This window comes from Egretta garzetta, unplaced genomic scaffold (genome assembly GCF_000687185.1).
Source record: "Egretta garzetta isolate BGI_Z169 unplaced genomic scaffold, ASM68718v1 scaffold45, whole genome shotgun sequence".
Classification (NCBI taxonomy): domain Eukaryota; kingdom Metazoa; phylum Chordata; class Aves; order Pelecaniformes; family Ardeidae; genus Egretta; species Egretta garzetta.
In genome coordinates this window covers 12,513,463-12,526,109 of record NW_009260028.1, presented here as the reverse complement: position 1 = coordinate 12,526,109, position 12,647 = coordinate 12,513,463, and the positions used below count along the sequence as shown (strand labels likewise).

Here is a 12,647-nt window from a genome sequence, read left to right as displayed (position 1 = left end):
TGAAAACCATACTGGCTATTTCACAACTTGACAGAAACTCTTCTGCTCATTGCCCCTGACAAAATGAACAGCCTGTCAGAATGTCAGCTGTTCAGAGTCCCCAGCCTTCAGGACAGGCAGAGGACAAGCTGCACTCAGATTTCATTTGGTATCTAGTAATAGAAAGTCATAGCTAACAATACGACTACAGAACAGGAGTTCAATGCCAAAGATTTTTGATTTTGCAATGTGGCTCCAGTTTAAGATAGTACTGACCTCAGCAGGCATGGAATACCAGACATAAATAAATGCTTCCTCATCCAGCTCAAGCAAATCCAGCCAGATTTCTGCAGACCCGTCAACAAAGATGAATACCACTTAAACCAAGAGGCTTTGTCACCACTAAGATCACAAACAGGTCAATTGACAGGAGGGACTATTTGAACACAGCAGACCCATCTACAACCAAAGTTTGTGTACACAAACAAAAAGCATGTGAAGCAGGACAAGGCATACAGGATCTTTGGGAAATCGATCTTTGAAGACACACAGAAATCAAGGAACAGTTGAGGTTGGAAGGGATCTCTGGAGATTGTTTAAGCCACCTCTCCTGCTCAAAGCAAGGTCAACTAAGGCAGGTTGCTCAAGATGGCCATGTCCAGTCGGGTTTTCACTATCTCCAAGGATGAAAACTCCGCAACCTCTCTTGGCAACCTACTCCAGTATTCAACCACCCTTACAGTAAAAAAAATTATTTTTTTTCCTTATGTTTTAACAGAGCTTCCTGTGTTTCAATTTATGTCCATTTCCTCTTGCCCTTTCACTGGGTACCGCTAAGAAGAGTCAAGAGTCTGTCTTCTTTATTCCCCCCTTAGGTATTTAGACATATTGATAATATCCCCCCAAACCTTCACTGGTACAGACTAAACAGTCCCAGCTTGCTGAGCCTCTCTTCATATGAGAGATGCTCTAGTTCCCTAATCATCTTCTCAGTCCTTTGCTGGACTCACTCCAGTATGTCTATGCATAGCAGTGGGGAGCACAGAACTGTACCCAGCACCCCAGATGCGTCTCACCAGTGCCAAGCAGAAGGAAATGATCATGTACTAACACAACCCAAGTATGTTAAATTTATTTGCCACAAAGATGTATTGTTGCCTTGTATTTGGCTTGGTGTCCAGCTGGTTGGCCCTCAGAGTGTACCAGTTACTCCCTCCCTAGGTACAGGACTTGGCATTTCCCTTTGTTGAACTCCATGAGATTCCCGTTTGCCTGTTGCTTTGGGAGAAATAAAGTACCTCTGAATGGCGGCACAGTCATCTGGTCATCAGTCACTCCTCCCAGTTTTGCAATATCCACAAACTTGGATCAATCCCATCATCCAGGCCATTAATGAAGACGTTAAACAGTACTAGTTCCAGTATCAATCCCTGGAGTACACCGCTAATGACTAGCCTTCAGCTGGACTTCATGCTGCTGATTGCAATCCTTTGAGCCCAGCACAGTCCACCCAGTTTTCAAGCCCATCTCACTGCTCATTTATCTAGTCCATATTTTACCAGTTTGTCTATGAGAACATTATAGGAGACAATGTCAAAAGCCATACTGAAGTCAAGATAAACCACATCCATTGCTCTTTCCCCATCCACTGAGACTGAACTACTACATTCCAACTATTAGATTTCAGACGTGCTTCTGAAAAGAAACTGGGATTAGAGAGATAAGGAAAAACAGTATAGTTGTGTTGAATTCAGAGAGTTACAAATGAAGAAAATAATCTGAGGCTTAGCAAGTCAGCAGACCTGCTTCATGCAGAACAGAACTAACTCTCATTTTTGAGTAAAATATCGGAGTCAAGTATATTCAAAAAAGTCTCTGAAGAAGGAGCCAGGGAAATTTTTATTGGTGCCTTCAAATTCATGGCTGAGGTGCAAGCAGCACTCCAGAGGTGTCACTGATAGCAGTAACAAAACCCCAAACTATTTCAGAGTTAAAGAGATAAAGAAAGGAGAAATTCCAAAATTTTAAGTATTCCTGGTAGTCAACTTTCTAGATACCTGGGTCAAACCACAAGATCCTGAAACTGGTATGTTATTTGGGGAATTCTGTGTACAATTCATTCTTTAACAACCAAAGGTCCCATAAGATTTTGTACATGTACAAGTTAGCATCTGTGACGAACTGCAGTTCTAGCCTGGATCTAGCCTTCCTCAGAAACTAATGGCTCTTTAAAGTATTTATCTCCTTCCCCCTGCAATTCACCCAAATGCTTTCCCGTTCAAGGAAGATCTAAAAAGATGGTACCAGTGGCCCTCAATCTCCAAGGATTTCTGCACCCCAATGGAACAGCCATAGTCTTCACAGACATCTCATTATAACTATTCTGAAGTACTTATTTCTACTTACAAATGCAAGACAATCATTACATTGTGCTACAAGTATTTCATAAACATAATATTACACTACTCACATTCCAAACAAAAAAAAAATAAAAAGTAAGCACCCCCACACCACTGCTGCTCACACTAGGGCAGTAACTAAAGAAGAGAACCATCGTTTATTTCCCCTGGCCTTTATTTTTCATCTTTCATGTTCTATTTTTAATTCCCACAATGACAACAGTCATTCTGCTACAGGGTTGATTCATGGAACTGTTTTAGTAGGTACATCAATGCTTCCTTCTACTTAGAAAACTAAGTCACTGTCTGTATGAAAATATATTTCTCAGGTGAACTGCATCAAAATTTGCCCACAAAGATCTAATGATTAAGGTATTAAATTGAGATTTTGGGGGTTCAGTTCTGTTCTAGTTGTAACTTTGGTCAAAGTGTCCAATGCCTGTTCTTTACTTCTTCATTTATAAACAGAGAAACTTTATACTAATACTGAGAGTTTATGTGTATTATGTGTACTCCTTTAGCTGCTTTCCCATGATTCTGAAGGGCACTGTGTTAGAAGGTGACCCAAAATAAAAACCTTATTTGAGCTTCAAAAAATTTCCAAACTGAAGATAAAAACTTTGGTAAGACAAACAGCTTCACAGCCAAAGCTGTAAGAGAACTTTTTGAAAGCACTCCTGCAGGTGTGTTAGTGCAAAGTGAATTGTGTTAACTTGGTCCATCTTTGAAGAAGATTTACTCTAAGGTGACTTTATATAGACTAAGACCATTGACATAATGCATTAAGATATTTCAATCCCAGGCCCTGTAACCTACATTAAAATGGTAACACAAGTAGCTGAGAAGGTAACTTTTAACGCCTCTCTAGCTAGAGCTGTAAAAGCTTGCCTCACTCTAGAACATACTGACTTCTGCTTTCTTTATTCTCACACTGGTCTAATCATACATAGCGACTCTTGTAGCTTTATCTTCCATGACACTATTTAAATACTATCTTCCCAGAACTTATGACCAATCGTTAGTGTACTTTAAGTGCCTGGAAAAAAATCAAGTTATGCAAAATGACTGTTTAGGCTGCTTGCAAAAGCAGCCAGAAGTGACGCTTTTTTGCGACAGCATTTGCCCCCCGACATGCTGTTCACTGCAACACTCCTGCCAATTCTAAACAGAGTCTTAGGTTTATTTCTTGGTTAAGTCTTGGTTTTGTTTAGAAGTTTTCTCCAGGTAGATTACCATAGCCTCCCACACAGGATGTTATTTGCCCACACAGATCTTCTTTGATATCAGGTATAAAACATTATCATTTCTGTTGTTTACAACCTCCCATCAGTTTAGTTTTGTTTGTAAACTTCAATATTTTAAGTAGCCTTTTCTCCTAGGATGTAGACACAAGGATGAATACTTGGTTTATTACACAGTCCCCTTAAAGGAACAGGTTTTAAAAAGTGAAACAAAACACTTGACCCCTATAATTCTAACTCTCTTGAGTATGATAAAATCTAGTTGCAACATGACTCTAAAGAGACAAAGGCAGGTAGGCAGTTTAGAAACTAGCATAGCAAGAGATGTGTTTTTTAGAGATGTGATTCAAGAGGAAGACTAAGGGACTGGGGATATCACAGCTTCATCACCTAAAGGAGACAATGACATATAAGAAATTTGTGTATGTTTTAACAGCTCTTCTCCCACATTAACTAGATGAACCCTGATTAAAAACAAACAGTTGGAAAAAACTTACATTGATTACATGTTTTTGATAAAACATACATTATACACTTGACACTCTAAAATTGATTTGCAGAGTCTGCCTGGCTACAGCAAGCATATGTTTCTGTTCGTCTCCAATACACTGATTTCAGCCATTTTAGAATGGGAAACAACTGCAAATGGCCCAATGTAAGTTTACAGATAAGAGGGGGGGAAAAAGGGGTCAAAAGAAATTAAAAAAAAAAGTTTCTCAGCATTAACATAAAGAAGAATCTCTTGTAGGAAGTAAAATGTGAGGAGAAACTATAAGCACCAGTAGAGATTAGAAATTAGGAAGAAGAGGCAAATGTGATGATTGTTTCAGGAATAAAAGCAGCAGCTTATACTTACCAAATTATCGGTTTCTGGATCTTCACAGAAAAAGGGTTTTCCTTCTTTCTCTTGCTTCCTTACAAAATTTTCAATATCTACATCAAAACTAGCAGAAGTTGTGCCTTCTGAGCCTTGTGTAGATTGTTCACATTTTTCAAATAATAGTGCTAACAACGGAAATAGTGGGTGCCTAGAATAAAAGTTAAAATACATTAATAAGTATTTTCACTTTTACACACATCACTGAAAAGCAAGACATCTAGCTCATGCAAGGTAACATTCACTCACATAAGAAACAGAAAGACAAGTCTTGGAAGCGACTGCATATAACACCACTGGCTATTACAAAACATGATGGAAGTTTGTTGTTTGTTTTTTTGTTTGTTTTTTTTTTTTAATTTTGATTTACCGCACACTCTAGAGGCAAGTGAAGCAGTAAAATATGTATATGTAAATAAAGAGAACAGATCACAAGCTAAAAAGCTGTAACATACTATTTAATACACTGTAACTGAGTGGCAAGAGATACTAATCCTCATTTCTAGTGCACTGTGTTAATGTATTTGCAAAAGGGGATGAACACAAATTGAAATTATGAAATGAAGTTTGACAAAATTTCATTTATTCTTCAACGTGAGCCTTATTTATACATCACAAATAACTTTACAGAACTGAGAATAGTATGCAGGCTGCACTCGGAGGCCTCCTATGAAATCACGCTCAGAGCAGAAGATGATTTTGTTAGCACAAGTCTGTAAATGAGTGGATACACCTTTCTGCTTCAGGTTTTTGGTTTGCATCTTTACCTGCAAACTGGTAATAACTATGTCTTTATAAAGCACTTAAAGTGAAAGAACACTTAACCTCATCAAAACTGAGCATACTGTTTAGCACAGCAATTAACACTGGAAAATCTCAAATTAGTATGTTTGTACATCAACATTTCATCCAGTCTGAGCTAATTACTGGGCAGTAGATTGTTATCCCTAAAGAAGAGAGAGTGAAGATCAGCCTAATTTACATTAAAATAAAATCTCACATTAAAAGATAAAAACTACAGTATAACAAATAGCGACCACAGTTCAACAGTCTGAGTAGCTTGCTAAATTTCACTTGTGCTTTAAAGGCAGCCTCCTTCAGAATACCCTTTAAAAACTATGCTGAAATTGAAGAATCCCACAAGAAAGGGAAGATTTTTTCCTTGGCTGAAGCCTGACAGCGAAGCTAATTTGATCTCATTCTTTCCCTGTAAACTACTGAGACAGTTAGCCAAGAGATCATCTGATTTTAAGCTATTAAATAAATAAATAAATAAACCCTCTGTTCTTTACCCTTCAAAAGACAGAACACGAGTCCATTACTACCTGTAAATGGCCTGCTTGTCTGCATCCATTGGAGTTTGAGATTCTACAGGGGCAGGACTCACCCCTTCTGCATCAGTTTCAGAGCAGTTGGGATCTTGTTCAGTTTTTAACTCTGTTACTACTTGCATCTGTACAAAAAAAGAGTTATAAGCAAATCTGTATGCTTCATGCAAAATAAGTGTACTGTTTTCTAAGGAAATAGCAATGCAAAGGGCTACTAAATTGCCAGAAGGTTGGTATGACTTGGCAGTTACACAAAAAGCCACAGCAGTAACAAACCCCTTCTTTTAATCCTTAACCCTTTGTGATGGTTAGCGTAAAGGGTCACTTCAGGTTTCAGCACTTGACTTTAAAATGGGAATGACAGGTATCAGTAAATTATTAAAGTATTTTGTCTCTGAAGTGGCTATTTTTGGAATAGGCTAGAGTACATTGCTCCAAAAAATGTATAGGGATGTCTGCATATAAAGCCTTCAGGATGAAAACAACAGAAAGGAAAGTTTTTACTCTTAAGTCTTCATTCTTATTTCTTACTGTACATTATAACAGAACACTGAAGAAAAGAGATCCTCAAGTTTTTTCTTGTCCATTAAAAATGCACATTTTCTTACGAAGAACTGAAATATTCTGTGTTCCTCCAATCTTTAAATTATCAGGAGCATAGCCTCCCCCTGACCTTTACCACTCAAATTTACATCTTGTAATAACAAATTATTTTAGGAATATCAAGCTACTGGAGAACACAGCAATAACTGCTTCTACAAATCCATTTAACACACAGTTATACAATCTGCCACCACTGGAAAAGCAACAGAGAGCCAAGGCTTCTACTGAGCACCTCCTAAATTGCACTAGGTGGCTGATAATGCCTTTGAGGTGCTTTGAAGGTGTCAAAAGTGGTTCTCCCTTCACCTCCAGCTAAATACCTTTCAGACTAAAAGATCTTAAAGGAACCTGACCTCTGAAAGTCATAGTTTCCACCCCCCAAATCCAAACTCCTTGGTTTTCTCCTCTTTGAGCACTGGGAACATCTGTACAAAGACAAGAAATCACTGCAATAGTTTGTTTTTTTTTTTTTTTTTTAATTACTTTAACCCTAAGAAGTTTTATCTTGAGTAGAGGACAGACACTGTTCTAGATACCACAAGGCAGCCAGAATTGACACCTGCAGAAAGGAAGTGTCCAGAATGCAATCCTCTGCCCTCTTTTCCCAGGAGGCGTACGTATTGCATCACTCACAGGAACCCTCTGAGAGGAGAGCTGGCCTCCAGAAACTATCAGAGAACCTGACTGTAGCAGAATTTAATCTATTTCCATACAAGATAGGCAAAAGGAACTTCTTTCCCAACAAGAAGTCTGGGAAAACCAAAGGTTTGTGCTTTATTGCCTGTCAGGTCCAAGCCACCTCCTAGCAAAATCAGAAACCGAGAAAATGCCAGCGTATCCTACCCAACAGAGCAACCTGCCCTGCAAAAAGCTTCCTCAGCAAGCACAGATGATTTTTAAGCCAGAATGCTTGCAAAAAAGATGCAACTAATAGGCTCATTTCTTGGCTAATGACAAGAAGGAGGAGCAAAATAAAAGGGGATGACTCATACAAGTGATTATAAATGTTGAGCCATACATCTGCAAAGTCTGAAGGCAGAGAGCATGTTCAGTTAGGACTCCATCTCACTAGAAAGAGGAAACAGCTCACTTAAAACCGCAAGCTATTTTCTGTGGGCCATTTCCAAACTACAAAACCAGCAGACACCTAAATTACCTGTCTACCTTGGTCACTGAGAGCTTAAAATACAAAACAAATAGAAAGAAAACACTCTCTCCCAATCCATTCTTTACAAAAAGACGTGTTACTTCCACTGATGTGTCACAGGATGGCATGTATTTGCTGGGGGAGTAAAGTAAAAGATGTAAGGTTGGCAAAGAGAGAGAAATTAGAATTGCAATAAAAGAAGCAAGTAACAACTACAAAAATCAATAATCCCAGATCGCATTCAGAAGACATCTTTTTATAAGGGATGGGAAAAGTTGCTGGTTTTCTTCTGACTGTTCGCCACTGTTGCCATCTGCTGACAGAAGTACTTGGATTTACTACTTAGGGCTGACACATAGGAACATAAAAATGGGTCTTCAGACTACAGGCCAGGGGCATGACTTGTCTCCAGTTAACAGCATTTTAATTTAACAATTCAAATTGTGGCAATATACAGCCTGTTGTACAAAAAAAATCATCATGACCAGACATACCTGAGCATGTTTTATTCTTATTTCTGTAAACAAACAGCTAGAATAAACTGGAAGCCCACTGACCAGCCTTCTAATTAGCAGTTCTAATCTGTAACCACATTAAAGTGAATTCAGGTATTTTACCGGTTTTCAGCCTGCAGCATAATTGCATCAACTTAAACGTAGTTAAAGTAGCATATAATTCTAGATAACTAAATTTATACTTCACTTGTTCAAGACTAACAAGTCTATGACTGCGTAAATGCCATCTATTGTAACTGCACACACATAAGAACAGCGAAGTATCATACGCACAAACATTACAGATGTCCATTTGACTCTCCTAAAAATAGGAACATTACAGCACACAAATCATCTAGAGCAGATTCAGAAGAAATCCCCGTATCTAACCATTCTTCCAGAAGTTAAGCAGAGTCATGCAAAGATTAGCTAAGGCTTTAAAAAGTATCCAAGTATTAAATAATAGCAGCTTATCAATTTAAAGATCTTGTTTTACAAACAAGAACAGAAATTTAAACAATGCCAAAGCAGGCATTAAGGAAAAAGTCACTACCTTCCTTCTCTTGCTAACTGTATTTAGTTCATAAAGGAAAACACACCCACCTGTTGTCCATCTTGATAGTTGTCTATACTTAATGTCTGTGTTGCCATCATGGTTAATAAAACATTAATTATGTCAAATCATCATAAGTATGAACAAATATTCTTTAAAAAAAAAAAAAAAAAGGTCAGTTACAATGGTGACCACTTAGAATCCAGCTCTAGAAAATGAAAAAAAAGACAGACATATACACACTTCTACTCAAAAAATCAGCAAGTTTATTGACAATAATAGTTACATGCGTTTTCTGAAAAAAAACCCCAAAACCACCACCAAAAAAAACCGCAGTCAGAAAATGTGACAGGTTTCATCAGCAAAAGTTCATTGTACCATTTTATATGTTAACGTAAGATTTTTAGTAAGAGACTGAGGTTCTTTTACATTCACAAATTTCAAGTAAACTTTTTATTTTTGCACTACTTAACTAACTCATCCTAAGGTAAAACATAAAATCTAGAAACAAGCAAAGATTTATGTTTCTGTGCTTTGAAAAGGCTAACAACACATTGAGCATTATTGTAACTGAAATAATAATAGTCTACAAGCTATGAACCAAATGTAAAAGCGTTAAGGAACACCCTATTTACTTATGAATCCCATATTCTAAAGTTAAGGCCTGAAATTACTTTTAGAAACTGAAGTCTCAAATCACTTCCGACATCAGGAATCTACCATGCAAGTCATTTAATGCTCCTCAAAGACTGGAACAATATCTAACTACTTTTAAACAGTTGGGCCAATGTGATTATATAGTTTCAAAAGTGACCCAAGAATTCAGAAGTTTCATTTTCATAGACATGTGATACTATGGGAAATACTAATTTTAGTGGAATTATAACACACGTAAATGTATGTATATTACTCCCTCTAAGCATTAGCTGGAGTTTGGTTCCCAGATGAGTTAAACTTTTTTTAAAATTAGACATTCATGCATAGCACCTCCACCAGATAGTTTATCCATCAATTTCCTAATTTACATTTCATTTTCTTGTCCGATCAGCAGCCATTACAACTGAAATCACGTAATTCATTAAGCTATTACCATTAAATATTACCATAGAACTCAATTTGCCTTGACACATAGGAGTCCTAATGTTTAGCTACTATAAAAATATTCATATTACAAAAGACAACGGAGCTATCATGTCTTGAAAAAGCTTATACCTAAGTATTAATTCTAGGTTTTCTGCTCTCTTCCACTTATATCAGTATTGAAGAGCTAAGTATTAGAATTTTCACCAGTTCAAGATCTGAAACAGAAACTTTTTTCTTTGTAATGTGTTCAATCACTACAAATTTTTCAACTATTTTTAAATTTTTCCTTCACCATTGCCTACTACTACAGTATATAATGGCCATTATAAAGAGCAATTTTTACATTTCTGGATATTTTCCCTCACAAATTATAACAGACTCAAGTAAATGTTTCACTTAGAAAACACAGGACAAATTTCAAGACTCCTTTCTTTGTTTACTTAACAGTTTCAGGTACAGAGACAAACCTAACTCCTCAGGACAAACTTCAAGCCTTACTTTGCGTCAAGGTCTATTCAAAGTGCTATTCCTAAGAATTACTGCAGGTTTTGTGGGGTTTTTTTTGTTGTTGTTGTTTTGTTTTTTTTAATTATTTTTAAAAGAAAAACAAACCAAAAATCCCACCCCAAAAAAATAGCTTTAAAGAACAGGATGAAGTAAGCATAATGTCCTTTACAAATTAGGTTATTGACTTTCACTCACTCATGCTTAAAATGGAGCTGTTACTCTTTGGGAGCCTATGCCATTTTACGCACACAAAAGCATCTTGGGAACCACAAATATGAGCATACAGAGCAATCTTGGTTCTGGCATTGGGTCATGTGCTTGCAGAGCTGAACAAGTTTCTATCTGTAGACAACAGGCACATGTCATCTTAAGTAGCTTGTGGAATACCAGCTAAAAGGTATGCTACACTCTGGGAAGTCTTATGCTAAAGTATATTTTTTTTAAGAATATAATTTACAGAGGAAAAGAATAAAGACTGTATTTAGAGTTTTTCTAATAGCTTTAGTGAAAGCATTTTCTGGTTCTAGTTTGTCTTTCTGTCTTCATAGAACATCAGTATCTCTCTCTTGGAAACTCCAAAAATATTACTGATTTCTCCACCAAAAAAAAAAAAGGGGGGGGGAGGAACAACACAAATGCACTCACTGATGGAAGAAGTACTTCAGATGTTTAAAATTTTTTTGTAGTTATAAATAATTTAATGCTAAAGTTAAATCAGTGTTTGCCACAATAGCAAAGTAAGATCTCTTTGAAAATACCTTAAGGGGAGATATTCTAAAACATCAGTCCTGTAAACACTTGTCTTGCATTTAAACATTTATTTTCTTTCAAAAATGGTAGCTTACAACTAGGGCATTAGTGCCTTTCTGTATTTATAGGGTGAAAGGGCACATACAAAATGCTGCTTCTCTTCTCAAAAGGCACACCTTTAATTTCTGCCTGTGATATCCAAAGCACAGACCAAATTACCCTCAACATAAAAGTAGACCAGTTGAACAGATCAGCAAAGAAAGAGTAAACACTATTCAGCTACTGCTTTAGAAGCTGAAGAAGTTCCTCACAAAATGCTGTAACAAAAATTGTTTGGCTGTGGGAGAAAGATGAAATTCTTATTTCCTCCTTTCTGACTAAGAAGAGGTAAAACAGTCATAGAAGAGGAAGAACGTCTTAAGAGATAAGCAAGGATGTGAGATCGTATTAGTGACACAAAGGACAACACGGAGAGGGAAGCAACAAATGTAACGCATGTAAACTGGTGAAGACAATAGGACATGGCAAGAATTTCTGCAGAATCAGACAAGCTGAACCATCCCTTCCTTGCAGATGTCCATAAGGAAGAGACACTCCACATCTGGAAACCCCTCAGGGCCACACAAAGGAAAAAAGAGGTGCACAGCTTTGAGCTAGATCCATAGATGACTTCATCAAGAACTTTTGCCCTATGCTCTCGCAGGGGAACTGCTGTAAAGAGCTCTACATGGGTATATCCTTTATTTCCCGTAAGAGCTTCCCCTCTGACTTATAATTACAGTAGAAGAAGATTAAGCTATTAGGCAAGATAGCAACTGATGAGGTTTAGTGAAGACAACTACTGCAAATCAAGAAGAACAAATTGAGCTAATCACACACTTAAATTGAGGCAATTAACTGAGGAATTACTTTGATTCACTAAAGAGAAACATCTTCTCATTACCCAGTAGTGGTAAGAGACAAACTATGTTAAACTTTAAGAAAAATAACTGAAAAGGTATTTACACATTTGGCTTTTATAACCTAATTTAGGATACAGCATCCAGTTCTAGTTAGCAGATACACAGCCTAAGCAGATGTTCATTCTGCAAACAACGATGCTAGACGAAGCTGGTATCGCTCCCAGATGTTTATCACTGCCACCCTGCCAGAGCTAATTACTTCCACAGCTCTACCACTGAGCCCACAGAACACGTGAATGATTTCTGATCCTTTTTACATAAAGTCAGCTAGGCTAGCTCAACCCACTGTTAAAGGTGGCTATGATGTAAACCAGCTGACTTCGTCTGAAGCACATTGCTGTGCACTCATACAACCCCTGCTCTTGGCTGACCTATTAGTGTGGTAATTTCTGTCTCATGCGTGGCGATTATCAACTCACAGCAGGACCATCTCTTAACCAGCACAGCTATACCCAATACTATATGGCCTAAGGTATCTGAAGCAGGCCTAAGAACACATGTCTTCTGGACAACTTAGCTTTAAAAATGTCAATTATTCTTTGTTAAAGAAATAGAGAGTAGAAGGAAAACTATGCATTTGGAGTATATTCAGAGTTACAAATAGAAAAAAAAATAACCCTAGGCTGAGAGAGTCTGCCAGTCTGCTTCATGCAGAACAGAATTAACTCTCACTCTGTTTATTTTGAAAACAAAGCATGAGAAAAAGCCAAGGAAATGTTTAAGA

The 12,647-nt window shown here is 37.3% G+C and overlaps 1 protein-coding gene across 5 annotated transcripts in view; it reads right to left on the bottom strand.

The window, feature by feature from the left end:
• The window catches only part of PKNOX1 (PBX/knotted 1 homeobox 1), a 38,869-nt gene that overhangs the window by 18,311 nt on the left and 7,911 nt on the right, over nt 1-12,647 (bottom strand). For 4 of the 5 annotated variants that reach the window (XM_035896521.1, XM_035896519.1, XM_009641018.2 and 1 more), the window contains exons 3-5: nt 8,672-8,773; nt 5,822-5,949; nt 4,476-4,647 (exon numbers count right to left, since the gene is read on the bottom strand). In XM_035896521.1, coding sequence (XP_035752414.1) covers nt 4,476-4,647; nt 5,822-5,949; nt 8,672-8,722 — 351 coding nt within the window. In that variant the 5' untranslated portion in view covers nt 8,723-8,773. Of the gene's footprint in view, nt 1-4,475; nt 4,648-5,821; nt 5,950-6,780; nt 6,853-8,671; nt 8,774-12,647 lie in introns of those variants that run through there. The other variant, XM_035896520.1, reaches the window with a different exon arrangement.